The sequence below is a fragment of the Lagenorhynchus albirostris genome, chromosome 20, assembly GCF_949774975.1.
Source record: "Lagenorhynchus albirostris chromosome 20, mLagAlb1.1, whole genome shotgun sequence".
NCBI lineage: Eukaryota > Metazoa > Chordata > Mammalia > Artiodactyla > Delphinidae > Lagenorhynchus > Lagenorhynchus albirostris.
Window position 1 is genome coordinate 18,611,373 of NC_083114.1, and position 17,095 is coordinate 18,628,467.

The window sequence follows — 17,095 nt, forward strand, 5'->3', positions numbered from 1 at the left end:
AGAGTGAGAGGAAAAGCATTCCAGGCAGAGGGAACAGAATGTGCAAAACCTGCCTGGAAAACTCCTCTACATCCTGTAAAAACGTCTCTGCATTGACATATATACCCTAATATGTATAAAATGGATAACTAACCAAAAAAAAATGCAAAAAGAAAAACACCTCTGAAGCTTTCCTTGACAGCGTCCCTACGCAAGGTGCGGCCAGCCACTTCTCTTATTACCTGCATCAGCCTATACAGCTTTCAGCTTTGTACTTGTCTCTCCACCAGACTCTAAGCTCCTTAAAGCCTGGGGGTGCACCTTAATCCGCTTTGTCTTCGTATTCTGAGTCTGAGCACAGAACGTGGCAAACAGCAGGTGCTCAGTTAATGTCTGCCAAACAAAAGTAATCGCTTACCTTGCCCTCGACTGCCCCCCAGTTTTTCCTAGTCCATCCTCCCCCACCGCCATCCACCACGTCCACTTAACGTACGAGATATATTTTTCTGATTTGTTAAATTTCTTCTCGAGGTACTTGGCTGACGTCTTGCTGGGAATCTTCACCATGGAGAGCTCTTTGTTGTAGCGGGTCAGGTTGCAGGGTGTCCTGCAGAGACAGTAATTACTGTCCTTTTCCGCCAGCAGACCTGGAGGGGAGAGGGAGGAAGGGCTTAGGCAGGTGGACCTCCTGGCCCAGAGTAGCCAGGTTCCCGCAGCAGAGGAGTGAGCTGGGAGGAGGTACCACCGGGTAAATGAGGGGTGGGGGGCTGTGGAGAGAAGGGGGGCCGGGCTTTTGCTACCAGTTGATGAGGGTGTGAGCTCTCATAGAATGTGCCCACTCTTTCTCTGTTACTCTTGGTCCTGTTTTTCTTCTGTTTCCTTCACTGTTATGTCACCCTTTGTAAATCTTTGAAAAGCCTCCACTTTTGGAGAATGGGCTCCGAGGGAGTCCCGGACCCCTCACCTCCCCAGGGCCTTCTTCTCTGCTCCTAGCCTCAGTCCTCATCTACAAAGGGGGCTGTTCTCCAAAGGCGAGTGTGGGAGACCATTTTATCTGAAACTCTGGGCTCCGCGGTACTCCCTCTGGGTAGCCAACGCCCACCTGCTCTGCTCGCTGGTTTAGGACGCAGAACTGAGGCTTTGCAGCCATTGGAAGTCACTCCTTCCCCTTCCCGCCAGCCCTCCTGGAGGCGTCTGGACGTGTGAGCCCCGAGCTGCTGCACTTAGATCCAGCAAGTGCAGCTGCTGAACGAACTTGAGTCCGGATGATTTAGATACTCTCTGCTTGTCTTGGTTATAGATCATTTCCCGGGTCCGGAAGAGGTGGGCACGTGGAGTGGGTCTAGCTTGGGGGTTGCAGCTTGTTTGTGTGATCTCCCTCACTGGAAATTTTCCAGGGTCGGGGGGTGGGTGTGGACCAGCAAACACCCAACAGAAGGCAGAGGAGCAGGGGGAACGCGCCTGGCTCAACGGAGCACGCAAAGACAGGACAGCTTTGGAATAACCGCGAGAGCGTGTGCGGGGAGATACGGAGGGGCCCACCCGGATGCTCACTGTCGATCCTCTCTGCCCGCTCCCCTGCATTCCGCAGTGCTCTCTGCTCCCCCAAAACCCACTCCTTCCCTACCCCCACCTCTCTACCTCCTTTCTTTCCCTAGTCTGGTTTCCAGCCCTCATCCACTTGCATCAGTTCCCTCCCCCACCCCTCTCTCCTTCCTCCTCTCCCTCTCCCTCTCCCTCTCCCGTCTCTGCAGGGACACCACCCTTTCCAGCCTCTTTCCCCTCACCCTTCCCCACTCCCCTTCCCCCCATCTCTCTTCTGCACCCGGAAGTTCTCCAAGGTCTTGATCGCAGCCCCTCCACCATCATTCCACCTGGCCCCTGGTACTGACCTAGGGCAGGCTCGGCACACTCCTTGTGTTGCTCAGGGGTACAGAAAGGGGCATCCCCTGCAAAGAAGAAAGACAGGGAGAGGTACTCAGGCAGCAACCCCTCCCCTCCTTGGGCTGGAGGAAGGAATTGCATCCAGCTACCTTGGTACCTAGGAGGGGCAGCAGTTCACCAGCGGATGGTCAGAAGCCCTGGGGGTAGTGGGGGAGCAGAAGACTGGGTTCTGATCTGCTCTGTGATAACAAGACCGGTCTAGCTAACTTCTCCCAGGTTGCACAATCTGGCTTACATATGTGATAGGAAAGCGCTGACAGTTCAAGTGGGGAAGCAGTGGTAAGCAGCTACTAAGTCCTGGGCATGCATTGTCCCCTTTAACCCACACGGGTACCTTCGGAAATAGGAAATACTGTTTCTGTTTCACCCATGAGAGAATTGAGGCGTAAGAATCCTGTTTTCCCAGGACATCAGAGCTAGCGGTGATGGAGGTGGGCTTTGAACCCAGGTCTGTCTGATCCCGAGGCCAGGGCTCTTTCCACCACACCACACTGCTGTAGGGGAGTGACGGCTGCTTTGTAAGTCTCCTCTTTGCTGTGCCCTTAATTCCACATTATGATTGAGATACCAGTAACAGTGTCATGTGGGGGTGGGGGGCGGAGATGATTAAAATCTCTCCTGCTTGCTTTGGGCTCAGGTTCCATGGGGAAACCTCACTGGCTGGTGATCCAGTCTGAGCATCAGGCAGGTAGCATTTACCAGTGCTCAGTTCTCTCTGGTCTCTGTAGAAATCCAGAAGCTTTTTTTTTTTTTCTTTTACCAAGTGCTAAAGTTAAAGCCCACCACGATATCTTTTCCTTACCTTCTCCCTAAACACCAATTCTTTTCAAGAGCTGAAGAACTGATATGCTTCCTCCTTTCTAATAATAAAAATTTAACTAATATGTTTCCCTTTTTGCTCTGTCTTCTAGGAAGCTCAGAGGCAATTTTAAAGGTCGATAATTCTAAATTTAGATTGCTAGAGCAATTACTGATCATAATGCACTAAGTTAGAATTTAGCTCTAAGGATGTTCATTTCAGCATTGGTTATAAGAGAAAACAATTGGTAATGAATGAAATGTCTGACATCAGGATTTAGCTAAATAAACAAAGTATGATATAACCATGAAATTGTAGCCATGAAATATAACAGCAAAGGTCCCAGCACATAGCAGGTCTTCAGTCAACAGTACTCTCGATTCCCTCTCCCCATGTGTTAACACAATCACCACTGACGTTTGCAATTGACAAAGCTTTCTTTTTGGCCGCACTGAGGAGCTTGCGGGATCTTAGTTCCCTGACCAGGGATCGAACCCGAACCCCCTGCAGTGGAAGCACGGAGCTCTAACCACTGGACCACCAGGGAATTCCCAACAAAGCATTTTTATATCTTAGCCTAATTTTATCTTCCTATCCACGAGTGATTGTGTTTTAAAGATAATGGAGGTAAGAATAGAGAGGTTTAGTAACTTGTACCAGGTCACACAGCAGTAAGGTGGAGGAACCTGAGTTAGAAGCCAAGGCCACTGACTCCAGCCTCAGTCATCCTTCCTTCCATGCTGCAGTACCAAACTCTTCCTGCTCCAATCAGCCCCCCTCCCCCCACTCCACTTCTACTGACAAGCCAACTGCCTCTAATGATGGCTACGTGCATTGTTAGTCTGAGAATAGAAATGTCAGTACACATGCATTCATTTGCTGGCTGATGGACTCTTGCCTAGCTTGAAAGAGAGCTAGACATTTGGATGCAAGAAGGGAAACATCTGGAGGAAAGCAATAACCATCTGGATGTTTGAACGTGTACCACACCAGGATGTAAGAATTGTAAGCATCCAGATATCTGGACACTGAACTCTAGGAGGGAAGACCAGCAAACAATTAGCAAACATATTGAACGTTGGGAGGAACGTCCTCCAAACACCTGACCACTTCTGGACACCAGGATGCTGCCTTGGTTGCCAGACTGGAGGTTTCCATCCGCCCTCTAAGAGTTTGGGCATCAAATAACAGTCTTCCGAGAACAGCATCCCTTTGCATCCTCGTGGAGTGGGTGTAGAGTTTCCCATCAGGGTGAGAAATGCAAAGAAGGTCGCAGGTAGTCCTGGGCCCCTGCGGCTGTCCTCGCCTGGCACTGACCTGGCATGTGGACCATGCGACAGTTGCAGTTCTCCACGATGTAGCGGGTCTCACAGTCAATCCGACAGGCAGTGATGCTGTAAACAGGAAAGAAGTCGAGTCCCATCTCCGAGGACCGGCACTCGCCCCACGGCGGGGGCAGGTATGTGAGCTGCAAGACAGGAAGGAGGGGGCAGCAGTCAGCCCCAGAGTTTCAGCCTCGACAGGCCCAGTGACTCATTCATTCACTTATGCAGTTAACAGACCACTACTGAGCATCTACTGCATGACAACCTCAATTCCATTGACCTCCCAAGCCTTCTACTTTTGGCTCCGATACCAGTTTTCCTATCTTATTTTTTTTATAACCTTCTTATAAATGCTGAGCTTCTCAAAGTCTCTTACACGGGCCACATCTTCCCACTTCCACAATTTGTCATCTCCCATCTCTCAGCAGCAGAGAAGTGAGATAAAAATTTGGGGGCTCTGCCTCTGGGGGCCCCTCCTTTCTAGGGTTTTTCTTCCCATTTTTTCTAGCTTTTCTGGCAACGCTGAACTCTAGCTTGAGACTTTTTAACTCAACGACTGCTGCTTTCTTCTTGAGCTCTAGCTACAATATTCCCTTAGAACTCGACGTGCCCTCAAAGGAGAGATCGGGTAAATAAATGTGTATTTCATCCAGTGTGACTCCCTTCCTTCAAGGGCTGTATACCCTCCAGTTTCTGCCTGTTTTTAGTCTCTCTCCAATGCCATCAAATAGTACTTTTGAAATATTTTGTCCAGAGTTTATAATTGTTATTTCCGGAAGGGTTAGTCTGATATAAGCCGCTCCACCATTACTGAGAACCAAAAGTCTCTCTCTCTCTATTTTATTTAAGACTCATTCCTTTGAGGGAGCTGTTCCTATTCTCATTTTATTCATGACGAAACTGAGTATCTGAAAGGTTAGTAGTCTGTTCAAGATCAAACACAGAGCCAGTGGCGGAGTCAGCATATGGACCTAGGAATTTCTGACTCCAATCTTGCCCTTGTATACTACATTGTCTCTATAGGAAATGGATGAAAGGAGGGAGAAACACTCCAGAGAGGACCTTTCAGAGCTTTTCTCTTTTGTGTTTTTTTCTAACAGCTCCTTTCTTCTTCCTTTCCCATGAAGGCTTGCGTTACTCTCTCGTCTTTCTTTGGAGTTCATGAGCTGACCAGGCTTTTGCACAGATTTCCTCTATGACTTTGGATAAGTCGCCACTCTCCTCTGGACCTTAGTTTCCCCATCCGTAAAGAGGGAGTATGTGGGGGTAGGTTTGACAGTCTATGATTAGAATGGATTCAGTTCCCTACATTGCTCAATATTGGATCGATCAGCACACAAACTGGATTTGGGAAGAATTCATAGCGACTTTTGGCAAGACAGGGGGTCTAAAATGATGTAAAATCATTTTGGGAGACTCTCGTTTCTTTTTCTTCTTCTAAAACAATTTCCCACAGTGGGTGGACCAAGAATGCAGCTGGTGAAACTCTGGGGATGTGCTACTGTTTGTTCAGGGTCAATCACTTCCCTTTTTTTATACAGAGGTCATGATCCAGATACCATGGCTACCCTGATGTGGCTGGTTTATCATTCGTTCCATCAGATTTTCTGAAGCCTCAGACACCACAGCAGCTGGAAAATCGCAGCGTGTACAGCATCAACTCTTGCTTACCAACGAGTGTCTGAAAGCGTGTTGGAGTATTTGTTTATCCTGGGTAAGCGAAGCCTCAGGGGGACCCTGAAGCACTGTCTTCAAATATCTGAAGGGCTGTCTCAGGGAAGAAGAACTAGATTTGTTTCCCGGCATCCCAAGGGAAAGATAGACACAAGAACAGTTGTCCTAAGGGAAGTGGGGTGCATGATCACGTTTATTGACGTTGCAGGCACTGTGGTGGGCACAGCACACGCATTCTCTTATTTAATCCTAAAGAAGGATAAATTCTGTCTCAACTTTCTAACCTGCTACTATGATTCAATGACAAAATCCCTATCTTGAGGGTGAGGTCCCCATCATGAGGGGTGTTCAAGCAGAAACCATACAACCACCTGGCTGGGATGGGAAGAGAGAGATTCAAGTACTGCATGTGCAGTTGGAGATTCTAAAACCTCTTAAGCCCTTATATCCAATCCTAGACCCTACATCTGTAATTTTAATTTGAGAACTAGAGACAGTGGTACAAGTCCGACAGAACCTTGAACCTCACTCTTTCATGGGCTAGTTGTGTGACTTAGTCAGTGACAAAGCCCCCATTCCCCAGCCCCCGCTTTTAGCCTCCTCATTGGATTAAATAAGTGCCCAGCAGCCAGTAGGTACCCACCAAGACTTAGTTCCTATCTCTTTCCCCTAACAAACGTCTTCATGTTTTTCTACCCTTTCATTCATTCAACAAATAGTCCAGCTCCACCTCTGCTCTCCTTACAATCTGGTTCTACAGACTAGCGAAACGCCATCCTTTTTGGCTCAAGTTATTTTGTGCTGGGTTTACTATAAGAACTCCTGCCAATGCAGATGTCCAAGTCCAGAGGACACCAGGCCGCTGATCTAGGGCTCTGGAGCTGGGAGAGAGATCTGGGCTGGAGACGTAAATGTGTGCGTTTGCGTGTGTGTGGCTTTAGTGGATCTTGAAGCTGTGGGGTGGATGAGCCAGCCCAGGGAGAGAGGAGAGACACCAGGATTGAGCCTTAAAGTGTTCCTGCATTTACTTAACAACTCATCCGTCCTTAGCCTTTTATTTTTCTCACTGTGCCATGGAACGGGTGGCCTTGCACAATTACTCACATTTATGAGCTGAGCAAAGAACTCAGCACTTTTGTGATGGCATACCCTGGTGCTTGCCTGTCATCGCTCCACTGTCTCGAGGCTTCTCTCCACAGTACTTTTCGTTTTCTAGAGAGAAGTTTGTGTTTGCACCCTCCCTGCCTTGGGACGTCCTATGCCACTGGCTTTCCCAGCCTCTCCCAGCCCATAGATCCCGAGGTGTGCCAGCAGGTGGCGCTGCAGTCAGCCTAGCTGCTCAAGGAGGGTCTCTGTAGTCAGAGATGCTGGGAGGGAGACTGTCTCATAGGACCTTGCCCAGCTCCCTTGGCCTTTTCCTTGTGTCTGCAGCCCACAGAAGCCTTGGCTGGGATGCTCCTAAGGGAGAGATGCTGTGACGATGATGAGACCGCATAGGAATATGTTCATTCTGCTCCTGGAAAGGGTAGAAAAGACCGGAGGAGAGATAAAGGAGGAGGGAGACAAGGAGAGAGGCCCACTGAGCTCCCATGGTAGCCACCTGGCTCTTTTGTCATGTCAGCCACTTGGGCTTTTGATTCAGGGGCTGGACACGATACTCACCTGGACCAGATCCCTTTAGGCTCTGGGATTCCCCTGCAGGTTCCTTCCCAGGGCTGGGTCGGGGCCTTCGTTCTGGGCTGCTTGGCTTCCTTCTCCTCCTCACTAGCCCACCTGGCCGAGGTTCTCTGTCTGCCGGGAGCACCCATGTTAGGAGCACGTGTTCTGTGGTCAGACCCAGCTGGGTTGGAATCCTGGCTCTGCCACTTGCTTAGTGGGGGACCTCCTCTTTCTGCATGAGAAGCACCCTGAGATATTAACTACTTCAGAGGGATACTGTGAGTTTTGAACACAAGGTACGTGTAACGCAGCTGTGGCCCTTGGCTGATGTCTTCCGGTCTCTGTGTCCTATGGATAGGATGTGAAACTCAGCCCCTTGTTCATCTCCACAGAAAGCCCACTCGCCCAGGGCATTAGAATATAAGGAAGATGTCAGAGTTGGAGGAGGGTTTACATCGGAGCAAATCTCCTTCATCTTGCCTAAGCCCAGCATCTCTCCATCTTTCTCCTTTCCTTCCTTCTCTCCCGCCTCGTTTCTCTCTCCTTATGTGCTTTGCCACCCTTTCCAGGAGGAGAATCCGCTTCTTCTTAAGTAGTTGCCTCATCCTCTGTCATCTTGGTAACACGGCAACCACCTTTCCCGTGGAGCCTCAAGGAAAGGCACTTCCTTCCCTAGGAGGAATTCTAAAGCCAAATGTTATCATGTTTTTTCTTTCTTTTTTTTCCTGCCTCGTTCTGTAACAAGACGAAACATCTCCAAGAGTGGCTGGTGAATAATAGATGTTGAATGAACCAGAGACGTTCTTGGCCTCTTTTCTCCCCACTAGGGCGCTGTCTCACCGTGTACAGTGACCAGGCAACAGAGCTGGTCGTGCTTTGCATCCATAACACAGATACTCACTCTGATGACCGGAAACACAGAAGTACGCCCCGATGACCCGTGGTGCACACTTATTTTCTGTTACTCCTGGAGTCTTCTCTCTGGGATATCTATCTGTGCGTGACTGACCACTTCTTCGTGATTGTGCCCGAAATGAAACAGAGTGGGTAGCATCGTGAGAGGAGCATTGCTGGGGCTTCCAGGGAGAAGTGCTGAGTGTGAACACCCAGTGAGGTTCCAGTGACTTATGTGGTTCCTTGGGCAGGAACTGTAACCTCTGAGCCTTGCTTAGTTGCTCCATAAAGCAAGGGGTCTGGACCAGAGAGCTGCTAAATGCCTCCAGAATCTTCAAAGTTTTGAGTCTATGTGTCTCACTTAATACAAACCGGGATAAGGGGTGGGCAGAGGGGTGGGCTTCTCTCCGATGATCGATGATCGATGATCGATCTGGGTCTGAATATTTGGTTCACAACGTGTTCTCTTCCCTACGGGTGTTTGGTGAAACTGATCAAGATAAGGCCAGAGTGGCCCTGGATCAGAGTCAGTGGGAAGCCTTCACTCTGGGAAAAATTGCCTTGAGAGTGAAGGAAAAACACCCCCTTTGTGAGCTGTTTTCCAGAGAACGTAGTCAGCGGGGTGTTCAGCTCACTCAGTGAGGCTCCCATGGATGAAGAAGTGCTCAACCAGAGGAGCTGGCCTCAGGGTGCAGGAAACAGGAGTCGGGGTACAGTCTGGGCTGTTACCAAAGGCTCAGTGGGGCTTTTGTTAGCCCAGCCAGCCCAGTGGTCCAGCCTAATTGAACAAGCTCTTCATTAACTCCTAGGATGTGCCAGGCGCCGGGCTGGGCACTGGGGCTACAGAGGTGAGTAAAATGGGGGTCCCTGCTGTCCAGGGGCTCTTGTTTGCCACAGACCCCTCCTGCCACCACCTTAAGGTGTGTCCGCAGATTCCCAGGGCCTGTTCTCTTCTTCCGCCCCAGGCTGCACAGCTGGGGGCAAGTGGGAAGAACATGGTTCCACCACAGACAGGCTGTGTGGCCTTGGCTAAGTTACATAACTACTCTGGGTCTCAGCTTCCTTATCTGCAAAACAGAACTAATTATCTGTAACTCCCAGGGCCTCCCTGAGGGTTAAATGAGACAATAGGTGGGAAGAGCCTCAGCAGCGTTTCCATGTGTTCGTTGAGTCCTAGGTTTGGGAAGTGCTTGTGAAAGTCCTTCATTAAAGGTATCAGTCGGTGGCTGGTTCTACGTGCCTTTCCTAATCGGCATCCACCCCTTCAGCTACACTCATATCTCTTCCTGTTCACTGGATCTCAGGCCTCTAGTACAGGGGCTGGCGTATAATGGGTGCTTGATACTTATGGAATGAATGAGTGAATAAATGAATGAATTGTACCACCCTGCTTTCTCCCAGCCCCAGTACAGAGGATGAGGGCAGGGGGCTGCCCTCACCCAGTCCAGGAGGAGCAGAGGGTCCTCCATGTTGGTCTCCACTGGCTCTGCACTGAGGTGGGCTCAGCACCGAATCACATCTGAGTCCTGGATTAGCTGATAGCAGGTTTTCCTGTGTGATCTTGAGTATGTCACTCAGCCTCTCTGTGCTTCTCTGTTCCATCTGTAAGGGGCAGGGCCTTAAAGGCTCCGAGAGGCCCCAGGTTCTAGGATCGGTGGGCTCGTGAGGTCTCCCTGCTCTTGGCCATGCCCTGTGATCCCCCCCACACTCATTTTCCCACCTTCTACTACAAGTACAAACTTCCCCCTGGCCCACCCAGATGGAGGGGAAATCAGAGCCCGCTTGCTTTCTAGCCATAATTTTTGGTTTGATGTTTTTATTGCATCCCGTGGAGTGATTTAAGTGTGTCCACAAATGATTATATTACGCTCCTTTTAAGCAATACTAAAATCAAATAAAATACTAAAATCAAATCCACCAATCAGTCGGTAACAGAGGCAGCAATGGGGTCCCAGGGGAAGCATGTCCTTGCAGGCAGCACAGAAACAGTGAGGCACCCACCCCCCTCCCGCCCCATCCCTGTGGTTTTCATGAGTGTTCAGTCCCCAAGGTCAAAGCATGGTACCACGAAGAAGCAAAAGTCATCGCAAAGAGGCTGAGCAATAATAACCCCTCCCGGTTGGAGACCCTGTGGTAGGTGCTTGTAAGGACAGCGTCTCTTTCAACCCACACAATGACCCTGTGTGAGTAAGAACTACTTGCACTGAAGACTCACTGTAGACTAATTGATGGTATAGACACCGCTGGTATTTGCTGAGCCCTTACTCAGCACCTTACTTGGACTGACTCCTCGAATCCTTACCATAGCCTTGTGGGGTTGGTACTTTTATGATCTCCATTGTATATCCTGGGAGATGGAAGCGTTAAAGAGACTGTGGTCATGGACAGTAGGAGGCAGAGCTGGAACTAGAAGCCAGCAGTCTACACGTTTATCAGTGTGCCTTGCCTTTTACCACAGTGGGTGGGGTCCACCGGAAGCAGAGGCAATGCCTGGGTGGGTGGACGGAGGCTGCAGCAGAGATTTGGGGATGGGAACATGGGTTCTTCAGAACCCAACACGGGAAATGTCGCATGGAGTCATTGAACAGTTTAGCCCTCACAACAACTTTGCCAGTTAAATATTATCATCCCCATTTTACAGAGGAGCAAACTTCAGTAACTTGCCTGACACCAAACAGCTAAGAAATGGCAGAGGCAGGAGCCAAACCCAGGTCTGTCTGACTGCAAGGCTCCTGACTGGGGGTCAGGGGACAGCCTAATCTTGGCTGTGCTGTTACCCTGCTGTCCTGTCTGGGGGACCTAGCTTTTTCATCTGCAGCATCTGGGTTCAGAATAGATAACCTCCAGGTGTAGTAGAGTATAGGGGGTGGTCTATAAGGCAAACCAGATGACTGCACCCCTCCCCGCATCCTGCACAGCCATCACCAATGGATGACAGATGACAGCCATCACCAATGGATCACAGATGTGGTGTTAGAACTTATCTAAACACTGCCGTTTGACTGGAATCAGAACCGAGAGGAAATGTATTTAGGGAAGCTTCATCTGCGGGAACCATCAAACTATACACTGTTAAGTATTCACATAGACTAGATAAGACTTATTATGCACTATATAAAATACAGAATGTGACTTCCCTGCAAGGACGGGAACCACAACCTGCCCTCTTGCGTAGGAGCATCCCCCAAACGGCATTTGGACCACAGGAGGATTCACCCAATCAGAATTCAGCAACACCCTGGTCCTGCCCTGGGGTCACACACAGAACTGCTGGTTGTGCTGGCTGGAAACTAAGTAGTGGTAGCTGATGCAGCACTTCAGTAAGCAACAAAGATCAGTTTAAAAAGTGAATTACCCATGGTTTGTGACTAATAATAAAATCAAATAAAATACTAAAATCAAATCCACCAATCAGTCGGTAACAGATTACAACGGTATCCATTGTAAAAATGTCTGCGAGTGGGAGAGAACGTGACGAGCAAAAAGTGAATTGTTTATTCAAAAAAGCAAGAGGGGGCTTCCCTGGTGGCGCAGTGGTTGAGAGTCCGCCTGCCGATGCAGGGGACGCGGGTTCGTGACCCGGTCCGGGAAGATCCCACGTGCCGCGGAGCGGCTGGGCCCGTGAGCCATGGCCGCTGAGCCTGCGCGTTCCGGAGCCTGTGCTCCGCAACAGGAGAGGCCACGGCAGTGAGAGGCCCGCGTACCGCAAAAAAAAAAAAAAAAAAAAAAAAAAAAAAGAGCAAGAGGATCTTTTTCAAAGACTATAACTTGTCTCATTCTAATGTGACTTTCACCTTGGGCTTTGCTGGCTCTAGATATGCCTCTGGAGCTCTACAAGAATCCTTCCAGCTTTGGTGTCATGGGGCAGACAGCCCCTGCACTTTTATTTTCATAAAAATATTATTTTTTTCATTATTATTTTCATCCATCCATCCATCCACCCACCCTCTCACTCATCCTCCTTCCAAGTGTGCAATAAATGTTTGTTTAGTACCTAATCTGTTCTAGGAACACTCCTAGGATTTGAGGCTACGAAGATGAATAAGGCCTGGTTCCTACGACCTGGGGGCCTACAGTCTAGAAAGAACAGACACGCATGTAACAAAGCAAGTGCTATAATGGGGTAACAATGTATGGGAGTTGTGGAGGCACTAAGGAGGGCACGGCCAGACCAACTTGGAGTGGGGGGATCAGAAAATTCTTTATGGAGGCGGTGGTCACCTTTGGTCTGAGTCTAGAAAGACTGTGTTGTTCATTAGACAGACCTGGAGTGTGGGAAGAGTGCCCTGGGTCCAGGGAACTGCCCAGGCAAAGGCCCAGAGTTAAAGAGAGGCCTGGCCTGGAAGGGGAGCCTCAGGTAGGGCAACAAGGGGACACGTGAGTGAGTGTCAGGCTGGTGTGCCCTGCTCCGTGCCCTGGGAACAGCCCCGGGTAACTGAAAAAGTCTCCATCATTGTTACGGTGACTCCTGCACCTTCAGTGAATATACGTCCCTGGTAGGTACCAGCCCCTGCAAAATTCATGCCCTGCCTCCACTCCCCAGCGTAAGGGCTGCCTTAGCAGAAGAGCGTTTTTAGGGTGTCCGTGCACGCTGACACACCATTGTCGCCGCATCTTCGTCCGGACACAATTTCTTGGGCAAGTGCTGTCGGCGCCGGCAGTGTGTTCGCAGCAAATAGCCTTGGTGTGTGATTTGTTGGTTGAAACTGGGGGAGGGGAAGTGTCGCAGGGATGCAGGCGCAGGGGTGGCCTCACCCAGAGGAGGGAGCTCAGAGGCATACGAGCCAGGCCTTTACTCCCAGGCTGACCTGAACCAGGCACTTCCCCATTCAGAGCCTGGGGTTTTCTTCACTCCTTCCAACGCTGGCCCAGCTGTTGACATAAGTATCCTTTGTCTTTTCCTGTCCTGGGTCCCCCTGCAGGTTCTGCCCTGGACTTCACTGCTGCTGGGGGGTCCTCGTGACATAGTACTAGGGGTCCTGACTCCCCCAGCTCTTTTCTCTGACCCATACTCTCAGCTCTGTAAGCTGGAAAGGGGTCATTTGGGATCCAGACTACATCTCTGCCCTGTATTTTCTTCCTCCTCGTCCTTTTCCTCTTTTTTTTTTTTATTGACCCTGGGTGCATTTTCATCTTTCTAAGAAGATCCCTCAGTCCAGCTTCCACCTATGCGCATCGTCAACGGAAGAGTCTAGAGGAGGCAGCAGGACTGGCTGCTGCTCGGTTGGGGCATCTCAGAGCTGCCGCATACATCTGTGCGCAGGGCGCACACTGCACAGCAGCAGGAGAGTCACAGACGAGGGTGTGCGTGTCGCCCACAGAGAGCACCGGGTAGCCCCCAGCACTCTGTCTCCCTCTCCTGCAGCCCTGCCTGGGGCTTCACTCTGCTCCCCCGCCAGCTAGCAATCCCCAGCATCCCATTGTTTCCCCTTCAACTACATCACCTTTACATCGCCATGAAAACATTCCTGTTTGCATGGGCTAGGCGGGGTGCTGGGGGAGGATGTTTGTAGGGGCACAGACTGGCCTCTGTTCACAATCTCTGTTGGGATGGGGGACTTTTACGACATGGCTTTTTTCAATTGCATTTTTTTTTTTTTTTTTTGCTGTTCGCGGGCCTCTCACTGTTGTGGCCTCTCCCATTGCGGAGCACAGGCTCCGGATGCGCAGGCTCAGCGGCCATGGCTCACGGGCCCAGCCGCTCCACGGCATGTGGGATCTTCCCAGACCGGAGCAAGAACCTGTGTCCCCTGCATCGGCAGGCGGACTCTCAACCACTGCGCCACCAGGGAAGCCCTTCAACTGCATATTTGAAAGAGAAGTTGGGTCCAGGTTGACTGGAGAGCACCTCAATGCATTTGCTACAGTTTTGGCTTTTAGCTCCATTCGGAATCCACTTTCCACATATCTGGGTGGGCGTGGAGTTGGTAGCGGGGGGGGGGGGGGGGGGCGGGTCTCGGGTGGCTCTGCCCCGGCTGGGAGCGTGAGTGAGTGGGGGCTGGGTGTGTGTGTGGACTGAACACAAGGCCAGCCCGCCCGGCTCTGCCCTCTGCAGCCTCCTGGGGCCACCTGCCCCTCCCCCTCTCCTCACCCCGCCTCGGCCCTCCACCCTAGAGCAGATTCTGAGCTAGCTAGGAGGGTTTTCAGCTAAAACAGCACCACGCTGCAAGTCCTAGCCCTGACCAAGGAAGGACGGGATGTTCGTTGAGGGCCCACACTGACCACGTGTGTGGCTTCGGTTAATCCTCGAGGCGGGGCTGAGGGGCACTTTAACACCCTTACGCCCCACCCTCCGATCGAAGCCTCTGCAAGCCCCGCAAGGGTGTCAGAATGAGCCGCAGCCGCCTCTGCCCTCTGGGACTCCACCGCTGCGGCCCCGGACGCCCGCATTCGGGGACTGGATGAATTTCCTCCTGCGACCCTGCCTGGTGAAGGCTCCGTGGCAGGGAGGCTCTGTGTGCACAGAGCAGTGGCCGTCAAATTCATCTTTTACTACCGCCTTCCTGGAGCTTTCCAGCGCGGGGGTGGTGGATGTTTACAGGCATAAAGCGTGTGGATGCTGGAAGGATGAGATCTGGAATCGCAAGTCTGTGCGCCTGAGCCACTGAACTCTCAGACTGGGGCTGAGCTCTCAGGTCTGATCTTTCTGTCTCAGCTCTGCACCAGCAGGACCCGCACTTAATTGAATCTTACGCAATTTTCCAAAGAGGGCTACCTGCTTTGTATTTAGGCGGTTTATACCACCACACTGTGTTCCATCATTCCCCAAATAATTAACACTTGTGGAGGGTCCATTATAATTGTGGAATCTCATCTATCACTACCTGTCAGTCCTTCAAACTGTGACTTCCTGGCCACCATCTCTAGAAATGCCACCATCATCAGCATGCTGGGTCACATTTTTTACACAGTCAGAGTACTTTACAACCTTAAAAAAACCCTTTCTTTTCCACTGAATGATTCCAATTTTGTATGGTTGAGTTGCTGGTTCCAATTACAGTTACAGTCTATGGGGCACATCCACGAACCACTTTGAAGGGGAACTGGGGACACATTGCCCTTTCATAGACATCATCTTAAATGCCTGGACCATTTGGAAGGACTACAATGGAGAGATCAATACCTCACCAGCCTCGGGAGTTCAAAGTCATTTGTACGTGTCATGGGCTGGCTCCTGGCTGGGCCCTGAGAAAGACATTTACCCTCACCTTCCCAGTGGGGGGGCCCGACAGAGTCCGTGTCCACACGGGACACCACGTGGGCTCCTGGAAAAGATGGCCCGGGGATTACAGAGGCTGGAAGGGGCAGGTGACGTACCACGTGATGTCGTGAAAAGAGAGTGGCCTTTGGAACGGGGCACTGGATTCTAATTCTCAGCTATTTCGTCATCTCCAAAAAGGGGTACCGGTACCACCCCACAAGTTTGCATGGAGACTGAAGGAGATGGTCTAGGAGAGCGTGGGCACTGGAGCAGAGCAGGGACTTAGTCAATACTCAGGGCAGCACTGCATGGTTAAAAGACTGGGCTCTGGACTCAGGGAGACATAGCTTTGGGTTCTAGCTCTGTCAGTTATGGGCTGAGTTTCCCCCCCTGTAAATTGGCAGTAACAGTACATATCTCATTGTGAGAATGTCTATATTTCGTTGGTTATGAAACACATATTTTCCCACATCCTAACACCTCTGTAAGATCTTACCATCAGTGGTGTTTTTCTTTCTTCCTGGCACATAAAATAACACTGACCCGTACAGTTGTCATTGTTTAGATTTGATGACGTATTCTAAATGAGGTCATGCCTGAAAGGGTTCAGCATAGTGTCTCGCACAGAGCTGGAGCTCAATAAATGGCAGCTGTTGTTATGACTTCCTATGCAACCCTGGGCAGGTTTTAAAATATCTTTGAGCCTCAGTTTCCTCATCTGCATGATGGGAATAATTATCTCTACTTCCCGGGGTTTGAGGGAGTATTAAATGCGTTAGCATGGAGACGGAGGCACCCATCACAGCATTTGCTGTATAAAAGGAGCTCCAGATGTATCCTTCCCCAGGACTGTACCCAGGGGAAACCTCCCCTCTGTGGAATTTTGGCACAGGTTGGGTGGGGAAGGGCCAGGTGCCTGAGCGCTGCAGCCCTGCTGGACAACGTCACCTGCTCACTGCTGCCCCTAGTGGTACCAAGGCTTAGGGCAGGGCTGCTTGAACCAGATGGGAAGGTTACGGAAGAAAATGGTGGCAGGCAACCCTGCTGGGCACGAAGACCTTGACTGAAGACGTGAAGCCCCACCTGGGACAGCGACTAAGATGGCAATAACCCACTAAGCCCCCTGTGGGAGTCATCTTTCTACTGAATGTGGCTGCTGGGAAAATTGCCCAGATCACAGATCTAAACTGGAGTCACTCCTGGGTCCCCACCCGCCTCCCAGCAGAACGCACCTCTGTGCTGCTTGTCTCAAGCGGTAAGAGAGGATAGCCTTTGGTTGGCAACAGGGAGTGGCAGCATCCCTTCTCCTGTGTCCCCGAAGGACCACAGTCTGGATTGGGGTGGATCAGACCTAGTGACAAATCCTGACTCTGGATGACCATGGGTGCGTGACACCCTCTCCACAGTGTCCTTATCTGCGAAGTTCATGTGTGTGTCGGTGTCCATAACTAGAGTCATAGAGTTGGTGCCCCAAACTGTTGTACTGCCCACCCCACTTCTCTTCTCCCCAGCTCAGGTGCTCTGGAAAGCGCATCGGCAGAAATCATAAGCAATATTGACTTCACTGCAAAATGCTCTGATGTCTTCCCTGCTGCTCTGATAAAGTGGTCTTTGAAGTGA

General features: G+C 50.7%; 1 protein-coding gene across 2 annotated transcripts in view; it reads right to left on the reverse strand.

Annotated features, from left to right (window-relative positions):
* The window catches only part of ASIC2 (acid sensing ion channel subunit 2), a 1,026,308-nt gene that overhangs the window by 9,032 nt on the left and 1,000,181 nt on the right, over nucleotides 1-17,095 (reverse strand). For both annotated transcript variants that reach the window (XM_060133625.1, XM_060133624.1), the window contains exons 4-6: nucleotides 4,040-4,190; nucleotides 1,872-1,928; nucleotides 473-626 (exon numbers count right to left, since the gene is read on the reverse strand). In XM_060133625.1, the coding sequence (XP_059989608.1) occupies nucleotides 473-626; nucleotides 1,872-1,928; nucleotides 4,040-4,190 (362 nt within the window). The remainder of the gene's footprint in view (nucleotides 1-472; nucleotides 627-1,871; nucleotides 1,929-4,039; nucleotides 4,191-17,095) is intronic.